This window comes from Sinohyriopsis cumingii, chromosome 2, assembly GCF_028554795.1.
Source record: "Sinohyriopsis cumingii isolate HCF-2022 chromosome 2, ASM2855479v2, whole genome shotgun sequence".
In the NCBI taxonomy this organism is placed as follows: Eukaryota; Metazoa; Mollusca; class Bivalvia; order Unionida; family Unionidae; genus Sinohyriopsis; species Sinohyriopsis cumingii.
The window spans coordinates 168475282-168495860 of NC_142962.1; the positions used below are offsets into that span (position 1 = coordinate 168475282).

At 36.2% G+C, this 20579-nt stretch overlaps 1 protein-coding gene across 4 annotated transcripts in view; it reads right to left on the bottom strand.

The window, feature by feature from the left end:
* Positions 1 to 20579, bottom strand: part of LOC149806269 (solute carrier family 38 member 10-like) — a 102120-nt gene that overhangs the window by 23904 nt on the left and 57637 nt on the right. For all 4 annotated transcript variants that reach the window (XM_089951218.1, XM_089951216.1, XM_089951219.1 and 1 more), the window contains 4 exons: positions 16698 to 16816; positions 15401 to 15593; positions 6505 to 6578; positions 1922 to 2182 (listed from right to left, as the gene is read on the bottom strand). In XM_089951218.1, the coding sequence (XP_089807344.1) occupies positions 1922 to 2182; positions 6505 to 6578; positions 15401 to 15593; positions 16698 to 16816 (647 nt within the window). The remainder of the gene's footprint in view (positions 1 to 1921; positions 2183 to 6504; positions 6579 to 15400; positions 15594 to 16697; positions 16817 to 20579) is intronic.

Consider the following 20579-nt stretch of genomic DNA (forward strand, 5'->3'; position numbering starts at 1 on the left):
TTTTAGCTTTATCAATGTAGAATTTTGTGGAATTTCTTCTTGTTCATACTTCTTTCTCCGACTTGTTGTACTTGTACTGTATTATGCATAAGCTAACACATCATATCTATCAATAATGCCTTGTCAAAAGCCATGACTAGCAGAGTGGTCTAAAGCGCTCACCATTATGAATCATTACCATCTCACCTTTATCTGCGTGAGTTCGAGTCTCAGATTTGGCCAATGTGGGTATGTAAGAAAGCTTGCCAGTAGCTTCTCGTGGGTTGGTGGTTCTTTCCAAGGTTTTCTTGGATTCTTCCTCCACTATTTATACTGGCTGCCATGTATAGACTATCCTGTGCTGAAAAATGGCATTAAACCCTACAACAATAACAACAACAAAAAAAGCCTTGTCGATTGCCCAAAATGGCCACATGGTTGTCAAAGCTTATTTTTCATGGCTTTAAACAGACTGATAGAACTCTGGTCTAGTTTCTATTATTTCATGTCCATATTAGTTCTAAAGGTCATCATGAATATTGTCACTGTGTTCACACTGACTATTGCAGTAATGATCACTCATTCGACTTTCAGTCTTTTAAATTTCTGAAGCATTAAGTTTGTACATGTTAATTATGACCAAATTCAACAACAGATAATTATAGAAAAGGACACTAACAACAGGCTAATAACCAATTAATTATATAAATTCTTGTTAAATACAAAATGAAGTGATAAACAGCAATTTATCTATTTACTTAATTCATAAAAAGAGTGGAATCAAAATTGTATTTATAAATTTTGTCAGTAGTAAAATCCCAAAAGGACAATAAATGTAGCACATTTAAAAAATGCATACTCTCAAATTATCAATGACTGTTTCGATAAAAGCGATAAAATCTACCAGTGACATTGATAGAAAAATATGGTGCATAATCTCTCGCTGTACAGTGCTCACATGATCAAATACAATTTATTACAAAGAAAGATGCATATTTTAATTTTTGTTAAAACCTGTTGTATAATACAGATTTCATAAACATGTCATAGCTTTGTGCTGCTGGGATATACATATACTGTATGTGCTACATTAAAGGATTAATGGGACAAATACAATTTTTATATGGCTTTGTTTTATATAATGCTAGAAACCAATTTTATGTGAAAATATCTCAACTTAACCACAATGTGTTTCTCAGTCAAATTTACAAGTCCAAAATTTTATTTTCTACAAACATAAAAAGAATACATTGTCATTCAGCAGTTAATATTTCTTTTGTAACCTCAGTTCTGAGCTAGAACTTACTTATGTTATGGTATTTCTCAAACTGAGCCACAACTTTCTGATGTTATGTTAAACTGAGTCACAGCTTCCTGATCATTATGTCATGGTTGTGTTACATATTGAGTAACAGTTCCTGATTTTGATTTCATGATCTGTCACAGACTGAGAAAAACTCCCCAATTTTATCATCTTTAACAGACTGAGCAACAGCTCCCTGATTTTGTCACAGCTGATTAATACTCTGATTTCATGCTATTCTCCAATTTCAAAACATGTCACTGATGTAGTAACATCTTTTTAATTTTATCAGACACAAAACAAAGTGTCAGTTAGCTGTTTCAAAATTGTTAAAATTGTTATGCCTTACTGTACCACTGCTTCTAAGAAGTCAGGCATATGTGCCAAATTGTGTAGTGTCTGTCTTTTAAATAATTTCATAGCCTTCTTAAAGACTAAATAGTATACAAAGTTAGATAGGAGTTTAAACCATCCATGATTAAAACTGTAATAATTCTTTCTTCAGTATTTAATTTGACGCAAGTCAGTGAATAGGACTGCCAAAGTACTTTAGAGTACAAACAAGAGCTCTTGCTCAATCAAATCAAACTGAGATATAAAAGCTGTTCCATTATTCACTTCCAAGAACTCTCTATTTACCTTGTGAGCTTCCTGATTATGCTGTTTTAGTTCCTGCAAAATCTCTTTTTCTTGTTGCAGAATATCTCTTTGTTCCTTCTGCTGTTTTTCCAGCTGATGTAGCAACTCCTCTGCCCTTCTCCCAGGATCATCTTTGTCCAGCACAGCCTGTTTACCCATCCCTAACTCCCACTGTCCCTCATCAAGTCCCTCTTTATTTTTCTTCTCATCTGATGTCTTGTCCAGTTCCCTTTTATCCTGACCTGTGTCCACTTGTTTGTTCTGAAAGAATTACTATCCTGCATCTTCAAGTTATCCTTCTTTTTCACATAACTTCTATCCAACTGTGAACAAAAACTTTAAATTACTGGCTATAGTTATTGTAGTGTATGTGTAAGACTCCTGCAAATATCATTTATTAAGATGCATTATTGATTTTTAAAAGACATTTATACAAATAATAGTTACAAATGATGTATTATGATAAACTGTAAAAAAAAGCAAGTTTCTGTCTAAAATATGAATAGATTTAAACAAGAGTCACTCAAAGAGACCGATGTTCTAATGGCAAAATGAATTTCCAGAAACTCATGATAAGACCATTTCTTCCTTTTAATGGTCAAGTGTTGAAACAATAACTGATATTCCTCAGCGATAGCAAGATTTTCAAATTAGTTACTGTGGTACACATATTGTATGTCAGCTTTCATTTAAGAAACAAAGCAGACATCACTAGAAACCTTTGGGTGACAACCCCATGTCATAATGATCATCCATTCAAGGGGAGTAGTGACAACCCCATGTCATAATGATCATCCATTCAGGGGGAGTAGTGAAAACCCTTTGTCATAGTGAGTAGTGACAACCCCATGTCATAATGATCATCCATTCAGGGAAGTAGTGACAACCCCATGTCATAATGATCATCCATTCAGGTGAGTAGTGACAACTCCATGTCATAATGATCATCCATTCAGGTGAGTAGTGACAACCCCATGTCATAATGATCATCCATTCAGGTGAGTAGTGACAATCCCATGTCATAATGATCATCCATTCAGGGGTGTAGTGACAACTCCATGTCATAATGATCATCCATTCAGGGATGTAGTGACAACCCATGTCATAATGATCATCCATTCAGGGAAGTAGTGACAACCCCATGTCATAATGATCATCCATTCAGGTGAGTAGTGACAACTCCATGTCATAATGATCATCCATTCAGGTGAGTAGTGACAATCCCATGTCATAATGATCATCCATTCAGGGATGTAGTGACAACTCCATGTCATAATGATCATCCATTCAGGGAAGTAGTGACAACCCATGTCATAATGATCATCCATTCATGGGGAGTAGTGACAACCCCATGTCATAATGATCATCCATTCATGGGGAGTAGTGACAATCCCATGTCATAATGATCATCCATTCAGGGGAGTAGTGACAACTCCAAGTCATAATGATCATCCATTCAGGGGAAGTAGTGACAACCCATGTCATAATGATCATCCATTCATGGGGAGAAGTGACAACCCCATGTCATAATGATCATCCATTCAGGGGAGTAGTGACAAGATTTTTAAGACAGTCATTTGTGCAACCATTTTGGATGTACAGCCCACACTATTTTCATTCAAGACCAACTAGGTATCACAAGAAATCTATGGGGAAAACCCCATGTTGATACAGCCATCCACTTGGAGAGGAGTAGAGATAACACCATTTTCAAGATTATAGCAAATGTTTTAGTAAATTGTTTCTCCTTAACTGCTTCCCTAAACATGCCACATGGACGCATGACTGACAATGGATGCAGGGACAGACCATAAAGCTTTTGATCTTGCTGATCATGAAATAATGCTGCAAAAGTTGAACTGTTACAGGATCGACAATCCTTCTTTAAACTGGTTTAGACCATACCTACACCAAAGCTCTCAACAAGTAAGCATTGGCAATACTAGCTCTCAAACTCACACTATTCATTCAGGGGTCCCTCAAGGCTCAGTTTTAGGCCCTCTCCTCTTTCTTATCTGAATCAATGATCTACCATTGAATAACGAATCCACAAATACAGATTTGTTTGCAGATGATGCAACCTTGTATACATCCAGTTCTGATAGTGAAGTTATCCAAATGAGATTAAACTCAGACCCTATTAGAATCCAAAACTGGGCACAACAAAATAGGATGGTAATTAATGAAGGTAAAACAAAATGTATGATTTTGGGGACATCATAAAAGTTACAAGTCAGGGAACCCAGAACTATCTCTTGCAATAAATAATCATCCATTAGAAAATGTCAAACATGAAAAGCTTGTAGATGTGTCCGTAGATAATAATTTATGATGGGATGACCATATTGATAAACTTTGTAAAACAATGTCATTCAAAATTGTCCGACTCAGCAGAACCAAGAAATATATACCTATGGAAACTCACAATCTATACTACAAGTCATATATTCTTCCAACAATGAATTATTGTTCAAATGTATGGGGAAACTGTGCTAAATCTGAGCTTGACAGGATTTATAAACTTCAGAAATGAGCAGCACACATAATTTTAGATGCATCTATTGATCATCCCTCAAAGCAATGTTTACAGAACTCAATGGTTCACAATATATGACAAAATAGATTTTCACAAGACAGTTCTTTTATATAAATGTCTACATGGAACTGCACCAGAGTATCTTCAGGACTTATTCAGGCCTTTTTCAACACAATACCAGTTGAGATCAATATCACATGGAAACCTTCTAGCACCAAAACCAAGAACAGAGCAATTTAAAAAGAGCATCCAATACTCTGGTACAGTTCTGTGAAACAGCTTCCACTACTTGTAATATCTGCTGAAAATATTAGAGTATTTAAGAATAAATATCATGAACATGTATGTGTTTCTAACAGAAAATGGAATTTAGTATTTTTAATACCAAACATGTTAAAATAAACAGTAATTATTCCTATCTTCATATAATGTGCGTTGTTATACTCTCCTTAAGAGGGCCTCAAGGGAGAATAGTCCTTGACTAATGAGTCAACCTCTATAAATAAAGCATTATTATTATTATTATCATTATTATTATTATTATTATTATTAACCTCACTTTGTGTTACATCAAGGTGAGATAAATCCTGTGTGAATGGAACTGAATTGCTTGACAGTTTAGGTGACAAGAACTCTGGGGAATGATATGTCTAAGATGCTCCATCAAGGCATATTCCAATCCATAGCAGAATGATACGTCTAACATGCTCCATCAAGGCATATTACAAATACCCAGCAGAAGGATATGTCTAGCATGCTCCATCAAGGCATATTCCAATACATAGCAGAATGATATGTCTAACATGCTCCATCAAGGCATATTACAAATACCCAGCAGAAAGATATGTCTAGCATGCTCCATCAAGGCATATTCCAATACATAGCAAAATGATACATCTAACATGCTCCATCAAGGCATATTACAAATACCCAGCAGAATGATATGTCTAACATGCTCCATCAAGAGAGCAGAATATGTCTAACACACTCCATCAAGGTATATTCCAAATACCCAGCAGAATGATATGTCTAACATGCTCCATCAAGGCATATTACAAATACCCAGCAGAATGATACGTCTAACATGCTCCATCAAGGCATATTCCAAATTCCCAGCAGAATGATATGTCTAACATGCTCCATCAAGACATATTCTAATACCCAGAAAAATGATGTCTAAGATGCTCCATCAAGGTATATTCCAAATACCCAGCAAAATGACATGTCTAACATGCTCCATCAAGACATATTCCAATACCCAGCAAAATGATATGTCTAACATGCTCCATCAAGGCATACTCCAATACATAGCAGAATGATATGTCTAACAAGCTCCATGAAGGCATATTCCAAATACCCAGCAAAATGATATGTCTAACAAGCTCCATCAAGGCATATTCCAAATACCCAGCAAAATGATATGTCTAACATGCTCCATCAAGGCATATTCCAAATACCCAGCAAAATGATATGTCTAACATGCTCCATCAAGGCATATTCCAAAATACCTTGCAGAATGATATGTCTAACATGCTCCATCAAGGCATATTCCAAAATACCTTACAGAATGATATGTCTAACATGCTCCATCAAGGCATATTCCAAATACCCAGCAAAATATGTCTAACATGCTCCATCAAGGCATATTCCAATACATAGCAGAATGATATGTCTAACATGCTTCATCAAGGCATATTCCAAATACCCAGCAGAAGGATATGTCTAACATGCTCATCAAGGCATATTCCAAATACCCAGCAGAAGGATATGTCTAACATGCTCATCAAGGCATATTCCAAATACCCAGCAAAGTCACTGAACATAAAGGATTATCATGACCTCCTTTAAACTGTGTCAAGCAAACAATGAACCCTCACAATCAAAACACTCATCAACTTTCATGACAGTACATGCATATATTATCAAAAAACTAAATTAAATGCAAAAATAAACAAAAAATGCTTATGCTAACAACAAAATTATATATGCAATATAGCTGTTGAGTAATATACTTGACAAATCTTGACTGCAAGTTAAAGACACTTACCTTAATTCCATCAGGAGACTGGGGGTTGGGAGGTTCTTGTCTTTGACCAACTTTAAGTGGATCAAGGCCGCCATCTGTCAGAAAATGTTGTTACTATTTACTCTTGTATTGTATGCATAGTGCAAACAATAAATACCAGAAATCAAGAAGGCCTGGGCCGTCAGGATGTGCCAGCAATTGCTGTAAAACATGTGACCTTGACCTCAAGGCCAAAAGGTACAGTGAGCATGTCATATAATGATCTGCCTTAGCTTTATAAATTATTCATCTAAAGTATAAACAAAATCAATCAAGAGGTTAAGGAAATATAAGCCAATGAATCAAAGGTAATCAAAACCATAACACACATGCTCTATCACGGTGACCTTGATCATTAGAGTAAGACAAATGGCAAACAATATGAATCAGAATGAATCGTCTCAGCTACACTATAATTCTGCCATTTAAGATCATATCTATCGAAAGATTTAGGCAATATGAGCAAGTGAAACAAATTTAAACAAAATCTTAACACAACTTTCTATAAATGTGACCTTGATCCAAAGTGTATTGCATTCAGCTGTCTTAGCTTCATGGTCATTAACTCATTCAGCCCCGATCCCATCTGTACACGTGATCTGGTGTCTGCATTCAATGGCTGATCCAGCCTGTAGTCATGGTTTGTTTACTGCATTCAGTGGCCAATCCTGTCTCTAGTTGTGGTGAATGTGTGTTAGATACAACATCTCTGATTGGTTACAAATGGTTTTTTCCCAAGAATCAGACCAATATTAAACCAATCACAAATGATTTTACTTTCGTGTGTGCAAACCTGAATTGTTGAGAAGTTAAGGGTTACTAATTGAGAGCAGTTTCACTACATGTGTTCTGTTCATGAAAAATCATAAATGATGGCAGACAAAAGTGATTTTTGATGATGATGCGAGTGAAAATGAGGAGTTTCTTGGGTCAGATCTCAAAATATTAAGCCAGCAGAAGAAAGATATATTCAGCAGTTGGATATTTTGCAAGATTTAGATTCAGACATAGAAGTTTCGAAGATTTAATCATCATCAGAAGAGGAGGATGATAGTGATGATGATAGGGCTGATGACATATTTCTAAAAATGTTGCACCTAATTTTGTCAATAGTGTATAAATAAGTTGTGAAAGACTTGGACAAATAGGGAAAAAAATAAATGATTGTGTAGACAAATTCATTTGGAATAATTGGTGAAAATTTCATGGATTTTTATTGGATATAAGAAAAGAAATTAACTTAAGTCTGAATGCATGTGCATGATGTTTACAACATTTTCCAAACAAGTAAAATCTCTCTGGGGCACAAGCAGCTAGATGCAGCTTAGTGCTGCTAGGGCATAGCAGCAGTCATACTGATAACAGTGCTGGGGTTGAATGAGTTAATACCAGATGAGAATCTACCAAGGAGTTTTAGTAAATACAAGCTAAAACCTCTGTATACATACCATCTTGCAAAATTACATCAACACTAACAGGGTAGAATCTCTCAGTGGATTGTTGTATATTTATTCAAGCTGAGAGCAAACTTTTCAGTAAATTATGTTTGTCCTAGAATACTTACCTGTTAAATTAATGTTAGGAATATAGGCAGTACGACCTGAATCCAGCCCTCCCAAAGATGAAAATTTCTTTTCTGTCTATATTATATAGACAAAGGGTAATAACTCTTGTCTATTACCTTCCTTTGCCAGCTACAGGTGACACTAGTTTTAAGCTGAGAGGAACATCGTGCAATGGGATGCTTGACTTGCAGGGAGGATGGGAGTGAATTAAAGTAATCTGATTGGGAAAGTATTCTAAGAGAAACATAATTTACTGAAAAATTTGCTTTCTCCTTCCAATATGTTCTCCAATCACAATAATGTTAGAAGTTAGCAGAATAGGTTAATAGGTGTAGGGAATGTTAAGCATCCTATCTACACTTTGGATAACTTGGAGGGAAGAAGACTGGATGTTTTGTGTTGTTGTTTTTTTTTACTTTGCACCATTCCCTGAAAACTCACCCCTTTCTTTATTGGCTTTTAACAGGAAGGCCTTCTAGCTCATGCAATTCATTCAAAGACTTAAGGGTTGAATTGTTTCTGTTGCAAGGCTTTCCAGACTAAAGTCAGGTGTGAAGGAGAAGACAGTTTGGGCAGGAATGGAACATATGGGACCAATGCTGTCTGAGAAGATTTCATTCTGAATACAGTAAGTAGAATACACGTTGAACACTGTCAAAATTACAGTACAATTTCGATAAATGTGCAAGCAAGCTTTAGAACCCATGACTTAGCTCATGTAATTCAGATTTGCAGAACGAAGAAAGTACATTTTTAGGAAATTCAAGATGAAAAAATGTAAGTATATTTTTGCCATTCTTATTACCAACAAAAGATATGTTTGCACATGGTCACTTGCATGCTTCCCCAGGGTTATGTTATGACCTGTACTCAGTATCATGGCATCTATCGCTAGCCTAAATCTGAAACATTGTATCAACGCAGAAAATTGCAAAGCGTCTGGAGTATCACAATACATTTACCCAGTTGAAATAAGAATTCTTCGTTGTCTTGGCTTATTGGCGCTGAGGCTATTACTTTTCTAACAAGACCTTCATTTCCTTTTTCCCCATGAATTTAGTACTTTCAGGTAGAAAATGGTACATATCTAACAGATGTGCAATAGCCCTTGCCCTCAGCATGCTTTTCTATGATATTTTTATATACCCCAGAAATCAATGGTCATAGTCTGAACATTTCCATTAACAAAATGTTACGAACATTTCTCCTAAATAACTGTTTAAATGATCAAAATGGTATTTTCAATACTGTGTCTCTCACATTTGTTGTGGACATTGTGAATTCGTTTGCTTGTTTTAAAATTTCATCTGTGACTCAGTAAACTTGTCCACATCAATTTATCATCTTTACTTTGAAATACATGAAACAGCTCTTTCAGCTCATCTACAAACAAATCTAATAAACTAAAATCTAAAGTCTACTACACGAGTGTACATGGTTTGTTTACAAAGTAGCTCCTTTAGGCACACATGTTGTGCACATGTGTGTATGAGTGTTCAGTATTGTAAAATACTGCATGATTTTGTAGTTAATTGCAAAAAAAAGAGTATATAATAATGAGAGTTTCTCAACTCTCTATTTGAAAGTTAACCCTACTGAATTTAGCTAAATGTTAGCCAGTGTTTCAAAGTCTATCACCAAACAATAGTTTTACTATAAAATCAGAATAAGAAAACTTTGATAACTGTAAATGTTTATGTCAACTTGTATCATAATAGACTTTTCAATTTATTGTCCAAATGCACACTACTAATGTGATATAAAATCAATGACTTATTATTCAGAAGTGATATCCGAATCTTAAATTTTTACTGCCATATACTTTTTTGACTCTTAAAAAATCAGACGAAAATCAAATTCAAGTCTGCATTTCAGCCCTAGTCCAATTCTTGCCCACTTCATCAGAGACTCACAGAGACATCTTGTAGTTAAGGTCTATGTTTAACTGTACCTTAGGAGACTTTATCAGCCACAGACAGCACAGTGAGTCACTGAATGGTCACCAAGTTTAACGGTTAATGAATTGTATGGATTGAAAGCTGGATGGCTGGATGGTACAGTAGACAGTGATACAGCATCAAAACTGATATGTGGCTAGATGGTATGGATCAAGCGCCGGATGGCTGAATGGTATGACCAGCAGCCGAGATGGCATTCAAGTCATTTATAAACCTCATGCACCCAGATTTGCAGGTCCAAAGGCCATGCTCAGGCTTGTGGTGGGACTTATTCCAACCGGCTGCCTAGAATTGGGTGTAAACTCACCCAAAGTGTCAAAATTCTTAAGAAAAAGTAAGGAAGGCTTATGACAGGGAAAGATTAGCCAGAACTAATCAACTGTGCAACTGCTTGTTGTATAAATGATGCACCTGTAAAGAGGTGAGGAGAAGTTGCAGCTTCCTCCATTCCCCCAATGTAATGGCATCCCCCATGACGATTTAGCTTCCTCCATTCCCCAATGTAATGGCATCCCCCATGACGATTTAGCTTCCTCCATTCCCCCAATGTAATGGCATCCCCCATGACGATTTAGCTTCCTCCATTCCCCCAATGTAATGGCATCCCCCATGACGATTTAGCTTCCTCCATTCCCCCAATGTAATGGCGTCCCCCATGACGATTTGGCTTCCTCCATTCCCCCAATGTAATGGCGTCCCCCATGATGATTTAGCTTCCTCCATTCCCCCAATGAAATGACATCCCCCATGACGATTTAGCTTCCTCCATTCCCCCAATGAAATGGCGTCCCCCATGATGATTTAGCTTCCTCTATTCCCCCAATGAAATGGCATCTAGCTTCCTCCATTCCCCCAATGTAATGGCATCCCCCATGACGATTTAGCTTCCTCCATTCCCCCAATGTAATGGCAACCCCCATGACGATTTAGCTTCCTCCATTCCCCCAATGTAATGGCATCCCCCAAGACGATTTAGCTTCCTCCATTGCCCCAATGAAATGGCATCCCCCATGACGATTTAGCTTCCTCTATTCCCCCAATGAAATGGCATCTAGCTTCTTCCATTCCCCCAATGAAATGGCATCCCCCATGACAATTTAGCTTCCTCCATTCCCCCAATGTAATGGCATCCCCAATGACGATTTAGCTTCCTCCATTCCCCCAAAGAAATGGCATCCCCCATGACGATTTAGCTTCCTATATTCCCCCAATGTAATGGCATCCCCCATGACGATTTAGCTTCCTCCATTCCCCCAATGTAATGGCATCCCCCATGACGATTTAGCTTCCTCCATTCCCCTAATGTAATGGCATCCCCCATGACGATTTAGCTTCCTCCATTCCCCCAATGAAATGGCACCCCCCATGAGGATTTTCCATGACATTCTTTTTCTCCAACCAACTGCTGACCATTGTTATTCTCCAACCAACTGCTGACCAATGTTATTCTCTAACCAACTGTTGACCAATGTTTTTCTCCAAACAACTGTTGACCATGCTACACATAGCAGACAATGTATACTTTGTACATGCGAGACACAAGACACGAGATTTTGTGCTGGCTTTGAATTCTTGCATTTAACATACTTAGTTGTCATAGTTAATTCTGAAAGAACAAAGTAAGAAAAGAAAAAAACAGAAATGCTTAGCTAACTGCCAACTGCCTTAAGAACAACAGAGACACCTGCTATACCACAGGCAATAAATAAATGGACAGTGTTTGCAAACGAAAACTTCAACATGTTCTATTTGTTATGTATATTTAATTTACATTGTTTGTTAGTTTGTTTTTTCATTTACTTTTTCTTATTTCATTATATGTTATTGATAATGTGACATCATACATTGGACCTGACCTTGTCCAAAATCAAGTTAATTTTCTACTTGACATTGGTTTTGTAGTAAACAGGTTTATCTCAATCTGAGTCAACCACTATGGTGGCCTAAGTGGTTAGAGCATCCTGCCTTGAATGCAGGAGGTTGTCGGTTTGAACCCTGGCCAAGTCATACCGAGCATTTATAAAAATGCTTCTAACAGCTGCCTTGCTAGGTGATCAGAATTAAGAGGTTAGTGTTAGGACTGGTAAGCCTGGTGACAGGATAATCTGACTGGGTGGGATTTGATGCTACATGTCTGCAGCATGATGCCCCAGTGCTAGACATACTATAAACTACCACACTGCAGACAATGTAGTGATATGAAAGAAAAATTGTTAAATCTATGTTTAAAAAACACACACACACAAATCCAAATCATGAACAATGAAAATTCCCCATGAATTACCCAGTCTACCTGATGTTTACTAAAACTTTTATAACTTTTCGTAATAGACTTCTAATTACAATTATCTCATCTCTTTCTGCGTGGGTTCGAGTCTAGGATTCGGCCAATGTGGGTACGTGAGAAAGCTTGCCAGTAACTTCTCATGGGTCGGTGGTTCTTCCCATGGTTTTCTCGGGTTCTTCCTCCACCATTAATACTGGCCGCCATGCATAGCCTATTGTGTGCTGAAAAAAAGCGTTAAACTCCACAACAACAACAATAATGACCTTGACAATGGGTCAGAGAGTCAGTCTTGAACAAAACTTACTGTGTATGAACTATTGTTTTCTTATCAGACTTGTGATGACCATGATATCTGAAGTTTTGACTCTAGATCCAATAGGTTTCTTTATTGCCCTAAATACAAGCAATTCACAAAGTTTGGTCAGGAACTTGACTCAAGAACAAAATTTATTTTGCAAAACCGAGTTTGTCTTAGAGTTAAAATGACCTTGACTTTTAACCCCCAAATTAAAAGGTCTTTTCCATTTTTTAAGAGAAAGCCTTCCATAAACTTTAATCAAGCTATGAGGACTAAATAAAAAGTATGCAGAAACCTTTTCTCTTTCTTTTAGCTGACCTTCACCTTTGTAATGAAAAAAGTATAATAAATGTCTTGACAGCTGTCAGTATCCTAAGAAGATTAAGCTCTCTCCTATGCTGGGCCAGATCATGCAAAGAGAAGTTGAAGAAAGTAGACTGGGCATACCTGCCTACTGACTCCACTATGTACCAAATAGAAACATCACGTTTAAAGGCCAGGCTCATGGAAATCACCCATACTTTATAAGCCAAAATCTTACTGAGTCATACCTGATCCTGTGTAAAGTCAGAGTATGATGATCAAGAAACCAGAATTGTTTTCCTGAATTAACCCGTAGGACAAACCTTTGAAGGCTGCCGAGGACATTCTCTGGATTTTATAGCTTTCATCTCTCTGAACATGTCTACTATGGCTTGAAAAATAGTTCTGCTTGATTTGGCAATGTAGAATTATAGCGATCCCCATATTATTCAAGCAGCAAAGGTTGTCATTATTCCAGACATGGTCTGAGAAACTCATCCTTTATGCCTAGCTCTTGTCAGGAATGACCTTTGCAAAAAGGAGTTTGGCAGTTCACATGTCATCACCCTTAAATGTATCACAGTATCATTGCAATTGATAAGTCATAAATTAATGACTTGCAGGCTGAAATGGCTGACCAGTATGGACAGCTGGAAAACATGATGGATGACCAGCTGGATGGTAGGTTCAGCTGATGACTTGTTGCCTGGTATCAGAACCACATGTGCATAAAGTGCAGTGAAAAAGAGTTTGGTCAGTCTGATCCCCATATTGTGTCAAGTACAATCGCACTACCAGCCAGTGTGTGGCACAGCTCAACAAAGCGAAGGACCTACAATCACTAGAGAAAAGGATCAACAAGACAGATGGGAAGTCTGGCTGGCTGACATTGTGTGGTATGATGGATCATCAACATGTCATAAAACTCCCATGTTACCAGGCTTACAGGCCAGAAGGTCATGCTCAGACAGGTTGAAGGACTTATGCCAAATGAGCTGTTCAGAAACGTATGAAAACTCTAACAAAAGGTCAAAATTATCTGTGGACTGTAATGGGCATATGGGCATATGGGCTGAAACCATCAAAAAATTTGGTAGCTGCACTACTGCCTTGCACATGTCAACACAACTGTTGTTCTAGTAGCATCTGGGACAAAGATGAAGATAGCATCTCCACTGCTACTTTGTTCCTCCAATCTACAGTGTAATTGTCATTGTCAGCATATATGCTTAATGTTGGAAGCTGGATGATGCCTAAAACTGTCACATTCTCCTGGACAAGGTATCACGCTTTTTCTTTGTTTTCAATACTCTTTCATAACACCACAGACCAGATATTTTCTGATGAAAGACCGCACATGGTGCAGGCAGAGCACAAAGAATATCTAGTACATGCAAGGAACATTTTACACATGTCCTCGCTCGCTTTGAACTTGCTGCATTACATCATCATGTTCAACTGAAAAAACAAGGACAATGACTGAAAAAAAATTAGGAAATAAACAATCCAAGTGTACCCAAATATCCAAAATACAAGTAAAAGCCAACAACCTGTATAAACAATTCTGTGTTGGAATACAAGGTCAAAAGAAATGAAGTCAAAGCTGCATTAAAATTCACATAAATATTGATCAAAATTCAAAATTAAAGTTTACGACATGTAGTAACAATCTTTCTAAACAAAAAAATACAGAATTTCTGTATATATTTGCTTTGAATTTGATTTTCCAAGGATTTCTGGCAGGTCATGTAAAACTATCTTGATAATACTAAGAAAAAGCTTAAAACTGGCACCATCAAGTGGTAAAGGGGACCTGAATTTGTAAGAATTTCTTCCCATTGTCTAGATGTTATTTAGACAGAAAAATTAATTTTTGGCCTTTCATGAGGGCTGAATTCAGGAGGAAGGGAGCTTATTTTTTCAAATGTTATTGCAATAGGAGAATGTATTCAAGGGAAAAAAGTAATGAAGAGACAAACAGACAAGGTCCTAGTATAAAATGCCACCAAAAGGTGAGCAAAAAGAAAATGTCATGTGACCATTATCTCCTACAAATGCTGTACATTGCATGACCTGCAAGCATTATTTTCCTTATGGTTCAGAAAATGTATGTTGACAATGCGCTGATAGCGGAAGACACAAATACGATGTCTACTCCAGTACACTGCCATCTGCTGGGATGCCTGTGTTTTGAATTTAGTGTACAATCTCCAGACTTTAGCAAATGCTTTCATACTCCTGTACCAGCATTAGAAATCTTTGGGAATATATATTACACATTTTCTCATGTACAACAGTACCATTTCTAAGCATACATTCCTGGTGTTTACTTAAGCATCAAAAAATCGTTGGCAAATAACTCCTCCCCTAACCACATTAAAACCAATTATGGCAGGAAGTTTCCCTCTTGCCCTAAGAATCTTCTTTAATAAATGTCAACCTTTATGTCTCCATACTGTTTACTGACCTGGGGGCTTTGGCTGCTTCAGGTTATCAAGTGGCTTTAGTTTAATGTGGCCATCAACATCAACCTGGTCCACAACTCCAAGTGGCACTCCCATCTCCACTGGACCTTTGTCTCCATGATGACCCGTCTCCTTAGTAGTCAGGGTTGTGTAGGTGCTTACCAGTAGGATAATCAGTCCCAGAAGCAACACAGCCTAGCGATAAATTCAACTTATTTGAATAATTTCAACTTTCTCTTCAAATTTCTAGTTCATGTTTACTGAAACAAAAGAAAATGATCTGAATTGTTCATCTATCTTTTTTCTAATTGCCTCCATATATAAAAAAAGATCACACCTTTTGACCATGTCCAAACATTCTCAATGTCTGGTGCACAAAGAATTTGAAATTTATCTGGTGGAGACTTTTGGTGCTGGTGAATCAAACATTTGCTGGAATTTTTCTTCACAATTTAATTATCAGCATTTCAGGTAATATTACAATATGAAAACAGGAACTTGCAAAACAACAAATCTTTTCTCCTACATTTTATTAAAATTGTGTAATCAACATCAGATGACCAACCCATTTTTCATACTAAAGACTACTTTTACTGACAACATTTGACCATATCAATTCCTAATGTCCAATATACAGTAAAACTTTCAAAACTCACAACACCACATGACTAAACTGTTGTTTCAAGTTTACTAAGTACTGTAGTTTCTGAGATTACAGACAAGAGTACTCAACAATGGAATGAGCAAATTTTTTAATGATAATATTTGAGTTATCAAAGCTATAATCTATATTATGACCTCATGCAAAAATGATGTGCTGGATTTAAGACCATTTTTAGCACATGACAGGCTATACATTGTGGCCAGAACCAGGAAACCAGCAGTAATAACCATCAACTCTCGGGAAGCTACTGGCACACTTTCTCACATACTGACATTGGCTAAGTCTGAAACTCGAATCCACTTGTAAAAGGTGAGATGCTAGTGATCAGAAAAGATGAGTGCTTTAGACCACTTGACCATCTGGGACCCTATATCTTTGAATGTCTTGCATGCAATCAAATTATGTTACAGAGGACCGATACCTAATTAAATTTTGTAACGAGCTTTATGCAAGAATCAAAATCAATTAGTACAAAAATATTTGTCATAATCTATTATGAATAAATGAGAATCAAATTCATCTTGCAGGTTATTTGTTATTCTTCTGGAACACTAAAATCCAAAAAATACTAAATAATCAAACTGCAAAAGGATTTATTGGAATCAGTACAAATTGATATTTTCTACTGTACCAACCTTTGCTGTCCCTTTCCCTTCTGCTGCTCCTGACATGACCTTGAGGAAGAAGATGGCAGGAAATATGTAACAGATGAGATTTCCCACTGTGGCACCATTGAGAGCCAAAACCAGCTCCACTGAAGCATGAAATAAAATAGTCAACTCAATCAAATTTCTGTCCAGTTTTACTGCAATGAACCTTATCAGAAGTTCAAAAGCATTATGGGTAAAACAAATTGGAAAAACAAATTACAGGCAGGCAGTATAATCATTCAATTAGTTGGGTTCTTTTTTAATAATATTAAATGACTAAAAGATGTAAAAATAACATAACTGTTTTTCCTTGAAATAACAAAAGATGTCAAATCAAGGTGACATTACAATTAATTGAGTATAAACAGAGAAATGTTTTAGTGACATTTTATAAAAATGAATGAATTTTCTTCGATTCTGAATCAGCACATGCATACCTGGTGATCAAGTACAGTAAGACTCGGTCCAGCAAATGTTTTGTCAAAGGTGTTTGACGTGTGATGACTATTTTCATTTATATAAAGCATTTAGGTTTTTTTTAGGTTTTGCATCAGAGTGTGAGTGATTTTCAGAGGAAATGTATCAGTATATGTAAGCTCCTTCCTATGTGAATAGTAGATGAAACTAGATATATCAAAGTGTAGACATATTGATCAGCTGATTCTTTCCATCAATAAGTTTTATCATACTAATAAAGTATGCAGCTGTTTATCATACTAATTAAGTATGCAGCTGTTTATCATACTAATTAAGTATGCAACTGTTTATCATACTAATTAAGTATGCAACTGTTTATCATACTAATTAAGTATGCAGCTGTTTATCATACTAATTAAGTATGCAACTGTTTATCATACTAATTAAGTATGCAGCTGTTTATCATACTAATTAAGTATGCAGCTGTTTATCATACTAATTAAGTATGCAGCTGTTTATCATACTGTGTGTGTGTGATTAGGATTTTTAACGTAGCTTTAACAATTTTTCAGTCATCTTGCTACGATGTCTGCAGTGTGGCAGTTTATAGTAACGTCTAGCACTGGGGCATCATGCCGCAGACATTAAGTATGCAGCTGTTTATCATACGAATTAAGTAGACATTATTCAAAGTTTTTGGTGAAAACCACATGTAAATATGATAATCCATTCAAGAGGGAGTTGGAAATACAAGATTTCAAGGCAAATGTCATGATAGCCATATCAGATGTCCAATTCTTACCAATTTCATTTAGGACCAACAAGGTGTCATAAGAAGTCCATCGGTGAAAACCCCATTTTCGAGAAGTACAGATACAAATATTTTCAAGATGACCACCATGCTGCTCATATTAAGGGTCAGTTTGCATCATTTGCATATAAGACTAATTAGACACCATAAGAACTCTTTTGATGAAATCCTCATGTCAAAATAACTTTCCATTTAGGAGGAGTATCAATTTTCAAGAATATCACCATGGTTACCATCTTAAGACCAAAAAGATATTATAAGAAGTCTTCAGGTGAAAAGTCCATCATGATATGACTTTCTGTTCTGGAGAATTAACACTAGCAATATTTTTAAGATGGCTGCCATGGTGGCCAGACTATACATCAAACTTGCACCATTTCCAATTAGAACCAACAAGACATCATAAGAAGTCTTCTGGTCCAAATACTACGTAGATATGATCAGCCATCTAGGAGAAATAGTGTCAATAAGATTACCAGACAGTCATTGTGGTAGCCATATTTGATCTCAGATTGGTACTTTTCACTGATGGCCAACTAGACATGATAAGAAGTGTATCTGAGAAAGCAAATTTTTTTAACAAATTATGTTTCTCCTTCAATAATTACCTGGTCACATTACATTAGGGATAACTTTGCTACATCAAAATCCAGCCCTCCCAGAAAGATGGAAAATCATCTTTCTATATATTATACAAAAGGAAGCAACTCTAACAGGTTAACTTCTCTCTCTACCTGCTAGGTGGCTAACATTTTACCAGGTTCAAACCAGTTTTTTGCTTGAACAACACTTAAAAATATGCTTACAATTGGGGAAGGGCGGGAGGGATTATTTGTTATGTGATTAGGTAAGCATAATATTAATAGGAAAAACATAATTTACTATACAAATTGCTTTCTCTGGCAAATACATTACCTGATCATATTACATTAGAAGAATAGGTAAGGAGAAAAGGAAAAGGGGAGAAAAGATGGGCATCAAGCAGCCCCATATTGTATAGACTTGACTGAATATGGAAGAATGGAAAGGCCAATCAGTTGGAAGCAGTTGTCCACTCCTTGACAAGGAGTTAACATTAAGCCTTCTTGATACATGGCAGACCTGACTATTTATCTGGTATTGGGCATACCACAAAAGGTAATTCCTTACCAAAACACAAAGGTCCTTTGAGCTTGTCCCTCCCTGTTTGAGGAGGTATATGACATCTACTGAATTATCCAACAGTATCAGGACCATATGTCCATGCAAGCATTCTACCTAATTGTCGTATGCATTGAGTATGGCACCCTAGGAGGGTGATGTGAAAAGCCATCTCTTGACACATCCACTTGCCCATGACCGTTGTTAAGTCCAGTGTACTCCCAAGCCTGACAGACTTGCATCAGTACAAATCGTTATTTCCAGGTTGTCAAGGAGTATTTCTGGTGTGAGCCACTTCTTGTCTTGCCAGAAAGAGAGAAGGAAAGGAGTATTTCTGGTGTGAGCCACTTCTTGTCTTGCCAGAAAGAGAGAAGGAAGTTTTTCATGCTGGTCAAGATCATAACAATATTCTGATCTAGATCACCTGTCAAAGGTCACCATTGGGCCAGAAGACCATTTGTAAATGTAAATGTGGCCAAAGAGTAACAAATCGTTGCACTGAACAGGCTAAGGCTTCATTTATGACGAGCAAGACATACAAGGAAATCTTTTAGTAAATAAACCCATGTTGTTACAACAGAACATGCAATAAAAAGATTTTCAAGCTGGTCATTGTGGTGGCCATTTTGTATGTCTGAGTAGCATTATTTACATTTAGGACCAAAGAGACCAATTAGTTTATAAAGTATCATGTCAATCCTCCAAGCAGTTTGGGAGGAGTAGCAATAACAAACTTGTGCTAACAGATGGCTGCACAATGGGTGACATATCGTCCCATAAGCTCTCTAGTCTTTAATGAGTAGAGCTAACAAAAACACTTGCTTTCAACCCTTGTCAAGGTAGATATTAGCTTAACAACTAAGAATACATATTACTATTTATTAAATGTTATCTACCTATTGGTGAATAAAATTTAAAATTTTAAAGAATGATTGTTGTGAAACAAATTACATAATTATTGTTATTATTATTATTATTATTATTATTATTATTAGTACTACTTCTATAGACACTCTTTGATGAAAAAGTAATTAACAAGTAGAAAAGAAACATTAAGAATTAGTTACAAATGATAATTTGTATACAGCAAGATAATCTGTATCAAAACAAGCAATAAATGATCAATAAATGTTAAGTTACTGGATAATATAAATGATCAATAAATGTTAAGTTACTGGATAACATAAATGATCAATAAATGTTAAGTTACTGGATAATATAAATGATCAATAAATGTCAAGTTACTGGATAACATAAATGATCAATAAATGTCAAGTTACTGGATAACATAAATGATCAATAAATGTTAAGTTACTGGATAATATAAATGATCAATAAATGTTAAGTTACTGGATAATATAAATGATCAATAAATGTCAAGTTATTGGATAACATAAATGATCAATAAATGTTAAGTTACTGGATAACATAAATGATCAATAAATGTTAAGTTACTGGATAATATAAATGATCAATAAATGTTAAGTTACTGGATAATA